Below are 12054 nucleotides of genomic sequence, written 5' to 3' on the forward strand. Positions count from 1 at the left end.
TGTGGGTGCTGTGAGTTTAACCCAGGTGCCCTGGAAAAACAGTCAGTGCTCTTAACCCCTGAGCCATCTCTCCAGCCCACCTCCCATTTTAGTTATATTTTAAAAGTTTGAAAATTAAATAAACTGTAAATAAAATTTTCAAAAAATGTACCAAACCAAAGTGAACATCATCAAACTCTGAAAAGTCAAACGGAGACCCAAACAGACTCAAACAATGAGTGACTATGATCAGAAATGCTGTGTCTCAGTTTTATTGATGCAAAGGAAGACATCACATATTTTTGGAAAGATGATTTCTATTTGTAATATTATAAAATATTAAAACAACATTTGAGACAGATTTCTCACCAGAATCACCACAGTACCTCCCATTTCATTAAAACATGACTGATAAGATTACAGAGAAATGCTTAGTACAATTAGGATGGCCCCTAGAATCAGAAAAATCTCAGTTCTACATTGACTTAATAATTTTCTGTAAATCACACAATACATGATACTCAGCACAGACACTGAGCATGCTCAATGAATTCCTGAACACCTAATCCTCAAGGGCAATTAAGCTGATTAATTCAAAGGCAAATTAGATTCTCTGATGTTGGGTGGCACAGCTTCCTTGAAGAACAGCAGAAATCTTGCTGGAAACTCAAGCTCCATTTGTGATTTCACCTTGACACAACTTTCAGGATGATGGGTTCTTCTGGTTGAAAAATGGTTCGCTTGCTTAACTTCAAGGGAATCTGTGGTAGTCGAAAAAGCACATTGAGATGGAATGAATGAGCCAGCAACCACAGCAAAGCAGAACAAATCCATTCAGGACAGTGGTATTTTATATACATAAAACACTTTAGGCTTCATATGTCTTGAATTCTTTATACATACATCTTCATTAGGACTGGGTAGTCCAAACACCCAGGTCTACTGTTCATGCAATAAAGTCATTTTGGAGTAATTATTGTATATAGAACCTGAGGGGGGAGACTATGCCGACCCATGTTCTTTATTGATTTGAATTTAAGCGAAAAGGCTGAGTTTTGAAATTCTGGATCACATTTTAAGTATGTGGAAGACTGTTTTTGATAGGCAGTATAAAGGTAAATTCACATTTGTTGACACGTAGAAGGTAATCCTGAACACATGTCAGACAGTGCAGCTCTGTGGGCACAACTCAACTTCTCAGGCCAGTTGTGCCTGTCCAGTTTAATGGCAGGCAAGAACGTGTGATGTTTCCTAAGATCTCCTCTTAGCCCCGGAGGGTAGTGTGAATGGGGAACTTCTGAATCATTCAGTGTTTCCACCAACCATTTTACCTCAGTCTCTTCCACCTTATGGGAGAAGAGAAGCTGCCAACACCTGGTCTCTGTAGATGGCGGGGAAACAGTTATCAAGGAAACTGAAGAATGTCAGCTTATGGAAAGCTTTCAAGATTAAAGTCTTTGTCCATCTTTCTGAAGCACTGTGTAGACAGGACAGCTACACAGTTACCCTGGGTGAAAAATGAGGGGATAACGACCTCTCTAAGACCACGAAGAAAGGACAGCTGATGAGAGGAGCTGTGTAGCTACACACAGGACCAGAAATCAGCCTTGTCATTCATTGCTTTATTTGGAAGTAAAGACAATTGACCTTTAAGTTTGGGGAGGGGGCAACATGTCAACTTCTCTAAGTGTATTGTTTGTGTTTTAACAACATGCATCTATTCTCTTCAGAGACACACCCACAGAAAGATAGGCATATATGCCCTTGTATGCTTACAGGAGCAAATTTAAAATATAAAAATAGGTTAAATGTATATTTAAGAACTCCAGAACAGTTGTAAAATACTCCTTAAAATATACCTAAGACATTCACAGACTTCGCAGCAAAGCAGTCTTGGTAGAGTAAGTAAACAAAAATAAGGTGAAATTCAAAGACATAATTTTCAGTGCAGAGAACAAAATTGGGTGCATTGCCTTTGTGATGAAAAGAGGCTTCAGACATCACTAGAGCAGAGGAGTAGGTGGGCCATGGCCAGACAGCTCATTTGAATGGCTTAGTCACCTACTTCAACTTGAAGAATAAGGACAGAATGAAGAGGCGAGACAGTAGAAGACAGACTTCAGAGAACATAAAAGAAGTCTTCATGTAGCACAGTGATGAAAATGTGAGATCAAATGGTCAGGATGATCCTGAAGGGTTGAAGTTCTTTATGTGCTATAGTAGTGTCTGAAATCAGTGTTCACTGCAGCCAATATGGATCTCTTAAAGCCATGCTCTGGGTAAATCATTTCCAGGTATCTGGGGTGATTAGGCACAGTGAGTTTTTAAAGTTACCAAGTTCAAAGCAGAGCTAGTGCCGGGAAGCCCTCCATTCACAAACCACAGCAAGGTGATCATTACGAGCTCTGAGCGTGTGCAACAGTTTCCCCATCTCCAGTCAGTCACACAATTTAAACCTGGACTTGATCTCAAAGACACTATACTTAATCATGTTGTGCTGATCTGCATAAACTCTAAATAATTTCTCTGTTTGTGCTTTATCCAGACACAGACTTGCAGCTCAGAATGGAAGGTCCTTAAGCTTACAGGTCAAATCCTGTGTTCCATACACGGCAGCATAATATGATGAATAACCAATTTCCCCTTTCTGTAGGTGAAACTCTAAATTAAAAAACAAAAAACTCCCAATTAAATATGATTTATAGAGAGAGTTTCCTGCCTCACCTGTGTTTCCTCACAAGGCTGGAGGGTGAAGTTCTGCAGGACTCTGACGACAGCGAATTTCATACTGATGAGGGCAAACCTCATGCCAAGGCAGTTCCTGGGTCCGTTCCCGAAGGGCAGGTATACATAAGGATTGATGCTGCCCTTGTTCTCCTTGCTGAACCTGGAGACAGAGTGGGGATGCAAACGAGGCTATGGAACATAAAGAGCCAAGAGCTCCATGTTTGGAGTTCTGACACCTGTCAACCAGGTTACATTTGTGGACTTGCAACTGAACTCTTGCTATGGATGTCTCACTTTAAGAATTTTAAGTCAGGAGCTGGAGAGATGGCTCAGCAGATAAGAGTACTGGCTTCTTCTCCAGAGGGCCTAGATTTGATGACCAGCACAGGTACCTGACACCCTTTGGTGACCTTTTGAGGCACCAGGTACATGTGATGCAGATACATACAAGGAAACACCCATACACATAAAAAAGAATAAAAATACAGGCATTGTAAGCTAATGGGGTCTTTCTATGTCCCTTAAAATAGAGGAGCCTCTGGTGTTGAGCTGAGCTGAGCTGAGCTGAATGCTTATAGAGAGGAAATACATCTTTAAATACCAAAATTCTGTCTGGGGTGGGTATATGCTCACATTCTGAAAGACATGTCAGAATTAGAGTGAAAAGTATGCTACCGCCTCAACCTTCAAGAAAGTGTTTTCTAACCAAACAGACAATGGAAAAAGTTCTTAAAGATAATGGTAAATTTGGAACCAGCACAGAATACATGAAAAAAGAACAAAAATCCTACATATGTGACTTTAGATATCACTTGTATCAACTACTACCTAGTCACCAAATAAGACATACATGTATATGACAAGGTGTGGTGTATAGGTTAGTGTAGCGGCTTTCTTTGGGCTGCCAGTCAGCTCCCAAATCATGTTTCAGAGACTTATTAGTTATGAACACTAAGCCTTATGCCTGTCCCGCTAGCTCTTATAATTAATTTAACCTGTTTCTCTTCATCTACATTTTGCTTTGGAGCTTTTTACCTTGCCTTCATTCTGTGTGTCCTACTTTTCCATGACTTCTTTTGTGACCTACTGGCTGGTGGCTGCTTGGCTGGCTGCATCCGAGCATCTGCCTCTCCTCTCTTTCTCTCTTCTCTCTTTCTCCTTTCTCCCCCAGCTGAGATTCCTCTTCCTTATTATCTCTGCCAACCAGCCATACCTATCACTCTTTTGCCTAGCTATTGGCCGTTCAGCTTTTTATTAGACCAATCAGGTGCTTTAGGCAGGCAAAACAACACATCTTTACATTGTTAAACAAATGCAGCATGAACAAATGTAGCACTTCTTTAAACAAATTAAACAAATCATTAAACAAATCCAACATAAACAAATGCAACACACGTTTATATAGTTAAAGTAATATTCCACAACAGGTTAGTGTTTAAGTAATTATATAAGTAAAATATACTAGCTTTTGCAAAAACTTTACATACATACAAATAAATCCTTGAGGATATATTTCACTATTAATGGAGCTAAGGTGAACATTTTGGGACTCTGAATGGCCATGAATACTTTTCTTCTGGTCTGTTTTTGCAGCATCAAGAATTATTACTTTGTAATTTTAAAAGGTTTAATTCCCAAAATTCATACAGATGAAAAGGGATACAAAATCACATACATGCAATTTCCAGTAGGCAGCATAATATGTTTAATTTGCCTGATTCCTAGTGGGGACCATTCCCCGAGGTCTCTGTACCTTTCAGGGCAGAATTCCTCAGGCTCTGGCCAGTACTCAGGATCCCGATGGAGAGGATAGGTTGGTACCATAACTACAGTCCCTTTGGGAATGAACACTCCATTGATTTCCACATCTTTCTTTGAGATCCTTTCTAGCCTGTTAGCAGCTGGGTACAATCTGAGAGTTTCATTCACTACCATGTCCAGGTACTCCATGTCCATCAGGGCATCATAGGTTACAGGTGCCTGGGAAGAAGAAATAGATGCTTCCAGATGAGGTTTGGCCTTGATCTTTGACTCAGTTTCTAGTGTTATTGCATGTCAGAAGCTACAAGGGCTGACCTCTATTAGTAGATCTTAGCCTTAATAAATCATTCTGCACCTATGATGATGACCTTTGTCCTGATGATGGCCCATTAGGGTATGAAGTATAAGTTTCAGCCCAGGAGCCATTTGGGACACTCCCCTGTCCAGATCCCCTCATCATCATCACTGTGGTGCTCTGATTTGTTTCCCATGTGAGCACATGTGACCAATATGACAGATACACTCAGCAAAATGCAATGGTGTCACGGTCTCATCTGCATAGACCAGTCTACACCAAGGAAATCACACCATTGCAAGGAACAACACCCACACTTGGTCCATATCAGGGTTTTTGGATTGTTCTGGTTTTGCATAAGTGTGTGTGTGTGTGTGTGTGTGTGTGTGTGTGTGTGTGCATGTTAATGGGATGTGGATAACTGCTGTGCACTGACCCGTATGTGGAAGCCAGAGTCCAACCTTCCTCTGGGAGTCCACTTTATATATGTTTTGAAAACCTATGTTTATAGGTTTTCAGTAGCCTGACACTCACCAAGCAGGATGGGTTGGCTGGCCAGTGAGCTCCCGGGGAAGAGAGGCTCACATTGGCTCTGTCTCCTCAGTGCTCCAATTACACCTTTTCCCCACATGGGTTCTGGGATTCAAACTCAGGTCCTCACAAACCAAGCATTGTATGATTGAGCTGTGTCCCCAGCTTCTCACACTAGGCAACTCCTGCTTGCTAATTCCCTGGAGGGTGGCAGGTGTAATAAGTTGGAAAGAAAGTTACAATGGAGACTTCTGGAACTACCCACACTAGAAACTGCCTCTGTGTGTGAAGAAGAGTCAAAGCAACAGGAAAACAAGAAACAAAACACAGTCTATGTCAAGGAGAGAGGAAGAGCTTCAGAAACACAGAGGAAGTAATAGGATATGGAAAACGCATGGTGGGAAAATGGATGATTCATAGAAAAGAAACCAAACTGAAGATGCCTCTGGATGCCCTGTTCCCCATTTCCAGGGGAAGGAGAACGCAAAGCCTCTCCCAAAAAAAATCCAAGAGGCTCTGGTGAAAGGGGCAGGGAGTCCTCCCTCCAGGACACCCCCACAGCCTCCACAGACTTCAAACCAATGAGGAGTGTGGTGAGACGGGGGCTGATTCCTGCAACCGTGAAGAGGAATCCCACTGTTACTCTGGATGATTCAGAATGGAGAAGCCAGCTGACATCTTTATACAGAACTTTGCACTGGAAACTGAATTCCTGCAACCGTGAAGAGGAATCCCGCTCTCATTCTGGATGGTTCAGAATGGAGAAGCCAGTTAACCTCTTTATACAGAACCTTGCATTGGAAACTGAACTGCTCAGGGAGGCAGAGAATAGGGACTGATCACAGGACAGGGAGGGTGAACTTAATGCTCCACAACCCTAGGGCAAGAGATTACCTGAGTGACATTTGTGGAAAGAGGCAGGATTAGATGCTTAGGAGCTTAAACGTACATGTGGCTGGAGACTGAGGAAGTAAAGTGCTCACAGATAGGTATCCCTACCATTGTCCTCACCAGATCTCTATTAGCCACCTTAGGGGGTTGGACTTGGAGACTCCCTGAGAAAACCTGTCCAGCACAGTGCCTGCAATGCCAGCTCTGGTCAGCAGAGGGCACTGACACTCAAAGAAATCACAAGAGTGATGCTATCTGCACCATAAGAAAGAAAAGACTCCCCTAATTCACACACACACACACACACACACACACACACACACACACACACACACACACCATGCTATCGGACTGGACAGTAGAGCCATTGAGAGTAGTGTCAGGTCAGCCTGCTGCGACCAGTGAAGGCCAGCCTAGCACCACAGATAGCCTGGAGAGCACCCGAGGACATCAGCAGAGATAACTGTCCAGACACCTGAGGGACTGGTGCTTACCCTTATGTGTCACACAGGTTTTCTGGTGTCTCTTACTTGTATAACTGTTATGATAGATACAGACACACCAGAGCCGGCACTGTATTAAAGATTGTGTATTTCTGGGTTGGAGAGATGGTTCAGAGTTTAAGAGCACTGGTTGCTCTTCTAGAGGTCCTGATTTTAATCCCCAGCAATCACATGGCGGCTCAAAACCATCTACAATGAGATCTGTCGTCCTTTTCTGTCCAGCAGACATTCACGCAGGCAGAACACTATATATGCATAATAAATAAACAAAATCTTTTAAAAAAGATCATGTATTTATACAGATTGCATTCATCTCCTATGTCCCTCCCTTTCTTTCTCTTTTAGACTCTTGCTGGTAGAAGAACCATTGCATGGCTCTCTGTAAAATTTCTCATTGCAAGTGATGAGACATGTTCTTGTGAATCCTTTACCTCTGCCCTCCCTCTCTGGGTACCACCCACTCACCTTATTGGGCAGAGCTCTGCCAATCTCATCCTGAAGTTTCTTCTGCACAGCAGGGTGGGTAGCCAGTTGATACATCACGAAGGAAATGGCCGTGCTTGTGGCTTCATAGCCAGCAAAAATGAAAACAACTGATTGGGCTGTGATCTCCATATCAGACAGAGCTAAAAGGAAACGAACATCTCAGATAAGGAAGATCAAAGCAGAACATCATAGTTGAAATGAAAAGAAATTCAAATGGTGCTCCCAGCCGTCTGGAAACAAATAGAGAAAGGCAGTCCACAATCCCTGGGACTGAATTCCACTCTGGTGAAATCTGTGGCCTATCTGTCCTGATAGACAAGACTCACCACCACAAATGTGTAGTTCCACCCACCACACATTGTCCTCATACATACTTATAAACATAAAAGAAATACAGGGGTTAACATTGACCAACAACTTGAGAGGATCTAGGATCACCTAGGAGACAAGACAGGCATACCATTGAGAGATTGTCTTAAGTTGCTTGATGTGGGAAGACCCATCTTAAATGTGGGTGGGACATTCCATGTCCTTGGGTCCCTTACTGAGCAAAAAGAAGATTGTGAGATAGTCTCTGCTTCCTGACTACTAATGCCATGTGACCAGTAGCCTGCTGTACCAGGACTTCCCCACCATGATGGACTGAATCACTAAACTGTGGGTCAGAATAAACCTCTCCTTAAGGTGTTTCCTCAGTTATTTGGTCACTGTAACAGCATGAGGGACTAAGACAAATACCTTAATATTAGTAAATGTGAGACAAAACAGGTGGGAAATGGTTGAGTGTCTGTCCTGCAAACGCTTCACTCTGGTGGAGGAGTGTACACAAAAATGTATAGGGAGTCTCTGTACTTCCCCTAAGCTCTGCTTCGACCAGAAAACACCCTAAAATTCAAGTCTCTTGTAGCAATCGAAATGAAAGCCCAGAGGATGGAAGGCTTCATGAGGCCTATTAAAAGGGCTTCCAGTGGACATGCCTGACAACTTGAAATGCAAACTAAATAATCATAAGAAGAAAGTAACAGGGGAAGCAAAAGATCACACTGCTAGAGACAAATGAATATATTTTTGAATGATATTTTATAAAGCAAATAGTAAGGATTGAAAATCCTTCCTAAGATGGATAATGACTAGAAATATGGAATAAATATGAGAAGGTTAAGGTCATTCTGTGGCTACATCAGTAATAATAGTCTATGACACAAAGCTAGCATGGAGGATGTTATAAAACCAGGGGCCTGAAGAATGAAGAAGAGCAGGGTATATAGTTTCCCAGATGCTATTTATACAGAGCAGAATAAATTACAGATGAAGTTATTGAACACTGTTCCACCACTCACTCCCAGAGACCATCCTGAATTCTGGACAGTGTTCTTCCTAATTGGGGCCTAGATGCAAAATCTAGGCAGAGATCCAGAATCATTGGGATTGAAAGGGACTGAGAATCAGTCTCTGCTCTGACAGATGACCCAGCACAACTGAGGACTTCTAGGCATGAAATGCTTCTCTGTGGCTTCCCTACAAGCTCTGGTCCTTTTACCCCAGTGTGCTTCTAGAAAGCTCCTATGGACATCATAGACATCATCCATTGCATGGCTTTCTGAAATTTGGCAGAAATTTCCATCTTGGACCAATCTCCCATGCACATGTCCCAACACCCTCTTCTCTCTGGGCTTCTTGTTCCAAACATGGTGAAGCATCCTGAGTTACCTTTCAGGGACTCTTTGCTGTTGGAGTTCTGAGTGTTCATCATCAGCTGAAGAAAATCCACTCGAGTCTGGAAGCAGAAAGAGAAACGTCCACAATGGGCAATTAGAGAAAGGGTACAACTGACATGTTCACAGCCTGATACATGATCAAACAATGAGCATTCTAACAAAACACCATATTTTACCTTCTGAGTTGTTTCAAGACGATTTTGCTTCATCTTCTTTACAAATTCATAGAAAAAGTCCACTAACCCATTTGGGAAAATAGAGATACTTAGCATCTCATATAGTGGAGTAAGGAATGGAAACATAACTACAGAGAAAAGAAGAGAACGTGTAATGAAAATCTGCACTAAATTCTTATTCACTCATTAGAAATCAAACACAATTTCAGCTAAGTTCCAGGATCCACTTGTATTTCAATTCCACTCAAAGGAAGTACCAAACTAATGTTAACAAATAGTTATCTATTTATAATACATCAAGATGTAAAACACTCAAGATATGGGCTAAAGAAATGGCTAAGTGGTTAAGAGCATTTGCTGCTTACAGGAGATTCAAGTTCGATGCCCAGTACTTAGCATTGAATGGTTCAAAACTACAACTCCAGCTCTAAGGAATCAACTCCCTCTACTGGACTCTAGAGGCATGGCACTCATGTGTGTGTGTGTGTGTGTGTGTGTGTGTGTGTGTGTGTGTGTGTGTGTGTGTGTGTGATTAAAAATAAACAAAATTTAAAATATATATATAGGAAGAAATACTTGTTTTTATTTGATCACTTCATTTAGGCAATGAAATAACATATTCATTCCACTCCCTATATTCCTTCTCCAACTTCTCCCACATCCCCCTCAAGACATCCCTTTCACAGCTTTATGTTGTTGTTTAATAAGACTGAAGTGGAGCCATCCACTGAAGCGTGGGAAACTGACAAGTGGCCACACCATCAAAGAAGGATGATTCTCTCTTCCTAGAAGCTATCAACTGCCAAACATTCTTCAGAAAGTGGTGGGACCTTGAGAGCATCTCCCATATCTATGGAGGGAATATTGGTTGGCTTGATCTAGTGTAACTGCTCTGAGTTTGAGAGTGTGATAGCCATGCATGTCCAGAAGATGATGGTCCTCCTCACATTCCAGTGTTTACATTCTTTGTACCTACTCTTCAATCGGAATAAATTTGATAACAGTACACACAATTTAACTAAAAGTGGGTCAAAGATCCAGGTCTAAGATGGGTGTGGTGAGCACAAGCCTTTAATCTCAGGATTCTGAAGAGAGGGGCATGTGGGTCTCTGTGAGCTCAAGGCCAGCTGCTCTATATAGAAAGTTCCAGAACAACCAGGGCTATGGGGGATCAACTCCCACATCCTCCTCCCCCAGCGTACTCTAGAGGAGAGTGAAGTGAGAAATATTTAGATAGAAGAATAGAGGGGAGAGAAACAGATAGAAATAAAGAATACCTTCAGGAGGGCCTGTTTCCTTATCCACTGGTCCCTTGTGTCTCTACTAAAGGGTTATTTATAGGAATGCCAAGGGGTAGAGCAAAGACTGTCCCTAAGCTCAGCCAAGTACAGTAACCATGCACATGGTCAAGCAATCCTCTAATGCAGCCCTGCTGGATAAAGCAAGCTCAAATCTCACTAGGAAATCTTTGTGGGCCTCCACATCCCTCTTCTAGACATAATAAAGGGCCTCCCAGGCCCCTCAGATAGACTGTGCCTGTCTTAGGTCATCCTTCTTGATTAGTTTCCTTACCTATCATGGAGATATACTTTCCATCAAGCATATTCTGCCTTATGCTGGAAGCTATCAAGAAGAAAGTTGCCTGTCTTTGACTACCAGCCTTTGATAGGAGTGGGTATAGAGCCTAACTCAGCTCTGACTCAGGTCCCTGCTGAGCTTGCAAACATCCACCTCCCAGTAAAGGAGTAGAGGATAGTAAAGATGGAATATCCTTTTTGGAATGGGTCTAAGGTGACTACAACAGTATTAGCTGCACCAAGCCCTTTTCCAAATCAAATGTCTTTCCTAACAGATGTTCAATAAAATTTTCAAGAGACTATTTTGATTCCCAGGAAAAAGCAATCATTTCGAATCACTTCAAAGTATCCACTCAAGTAAACAAAAACCCATGCTAATTATAAAGACACTTTTATCTGTTTAATTAGCAGGAGAATTTCTGTACAAACGAACTCAATCATGGAAAGCCTAACTTTTTTGTGGGTGGCCTACCTCTTTCTAAACAGATACAGAGGAAGAGTGGAAACTTTTAGGAAGAAGATAGAAAAGCTCTCTTAATTATGACACTTAAGTTTTCCAGGGGCCACTAAGACCATAAAATTATATTTTGAGCTATCATAAAAATGTTAAAATCTATCTGAAGATAAAACATATTCCTTTAAAAATTAATGCTACCTAATTTGTCCAGACAGATATTGATGGAATAATAAAGACAATTCTAGTATGAACATGACTATACATATTTAGTTTTTACAAACTTATATTCAACATTTACACTTTTACAGACTTACATCCAACATTTACACTTTTTACAAACATATTCAAAAGGGAAATTCTATACGACTATTTTACAAACTTTAGCACATATCTAGAAGAGATTTCTTAAAAGAACTATTTACCCATACCCATTCAAAAGCAAACTTTATTAGCAAACATCTAGAAGAGATTTCTTAACTGACCTATTAACAAGACAGCAAGTATACAAATCATTTCTAAAGTTCATATTTTGTAGTTAGCTTTGATATTATTCTGAAAGTTTGCTTGAAGTCAGAACCTAATTTATCAGTGGTTCTAATCTTTACTGAGGTCAGCTCCCTCTTCTTAATTTTTAGAAGTTGTTTTTTAATATTATCATGAGTGTTTTAAAGTGGTTTGTTGACAAACTGTATTAACATTTTAATTGTCTCCTGACAAGCAAGCGATTCACCTGTTTCTAGTTCTCAGTAGTGAAGGGGAAGCTTTCTAACATCATTTGGAAAAACACTGCATTTTGAACTGGAAAAAAAAAACACTGAAAAAACAGTTTTTGGGCCATGTAGTACTGGTATCTCTGTTACAGACTTCATTTCCCAAACTGCTTTTCTGTACATCATCACATTGTTACAAACTGCCTTATGGACTACATTTCCCAAGCTGCCCTTCTCTACATT

At 41.1% G+C, this 12054-nt stretch overlaps 1 protein-coding gene across 9 annotated transcripts in view; it reads right to left on the bottom strand.

Moving 5' to 3' along the window:
• Positions 1 to 223: 223 nt before the first annotated feature.
• Positions 224 to 12054, bottom strand: part of LOC121826529 (cytochrome P450 3A25-like) — a 319487-nt gene continuing 307656 nt past the window's right edge. For all 9 annotated transcript variants that reach the window (XM_076560749.1, XM_076560751.1, XM_076560752.1 and 6 more), the window contains 6 exons: positions 9068 to 9195; positions 8884 to 8950; positions 7153 to 7313; positions 4460 to 4686; positions 2704 to 2866; positions 224 to 740 (listed from right to left, as the gene is read on the bottom strand). In XM_076560749.1, coding sequence (XP_076416864.1) covers positions 666 to 740; positions 2704 to 2866; positions 4460 to 4686; positions 7153 to 7313; positions 8884 to 8950; positions 9068 to 9195 — 821 coding nt within the window. In that variant the 3' untranslated portion in view covers positions 224 to 665. The remainder of the gene's footprint in view (positions 741 to 2703; positions 2867 to 4459; positions 4687 to 7152; positions 7314 to 8883; positions 8951 to 9067; positions 9196 to 12054) is intronic.

The sequence above is a fragment of the Peromyscus maniculatus genome, chromosome 23 (genome assembly GCF_049852395.1).
Source record: "Peromyscus maniculatus bairdii isolate BWxNUB_F1_BW_parent chromosome 23, HU_Pman_BW_mat_3.1, whole genome shotgun sequence".
Lineage (NCBI taxonomy): Eukaryota > Metazoa > Chordata > Mammalia > Rodentia > Cricetidae > Peromyscus > Peromyscus maniculatus.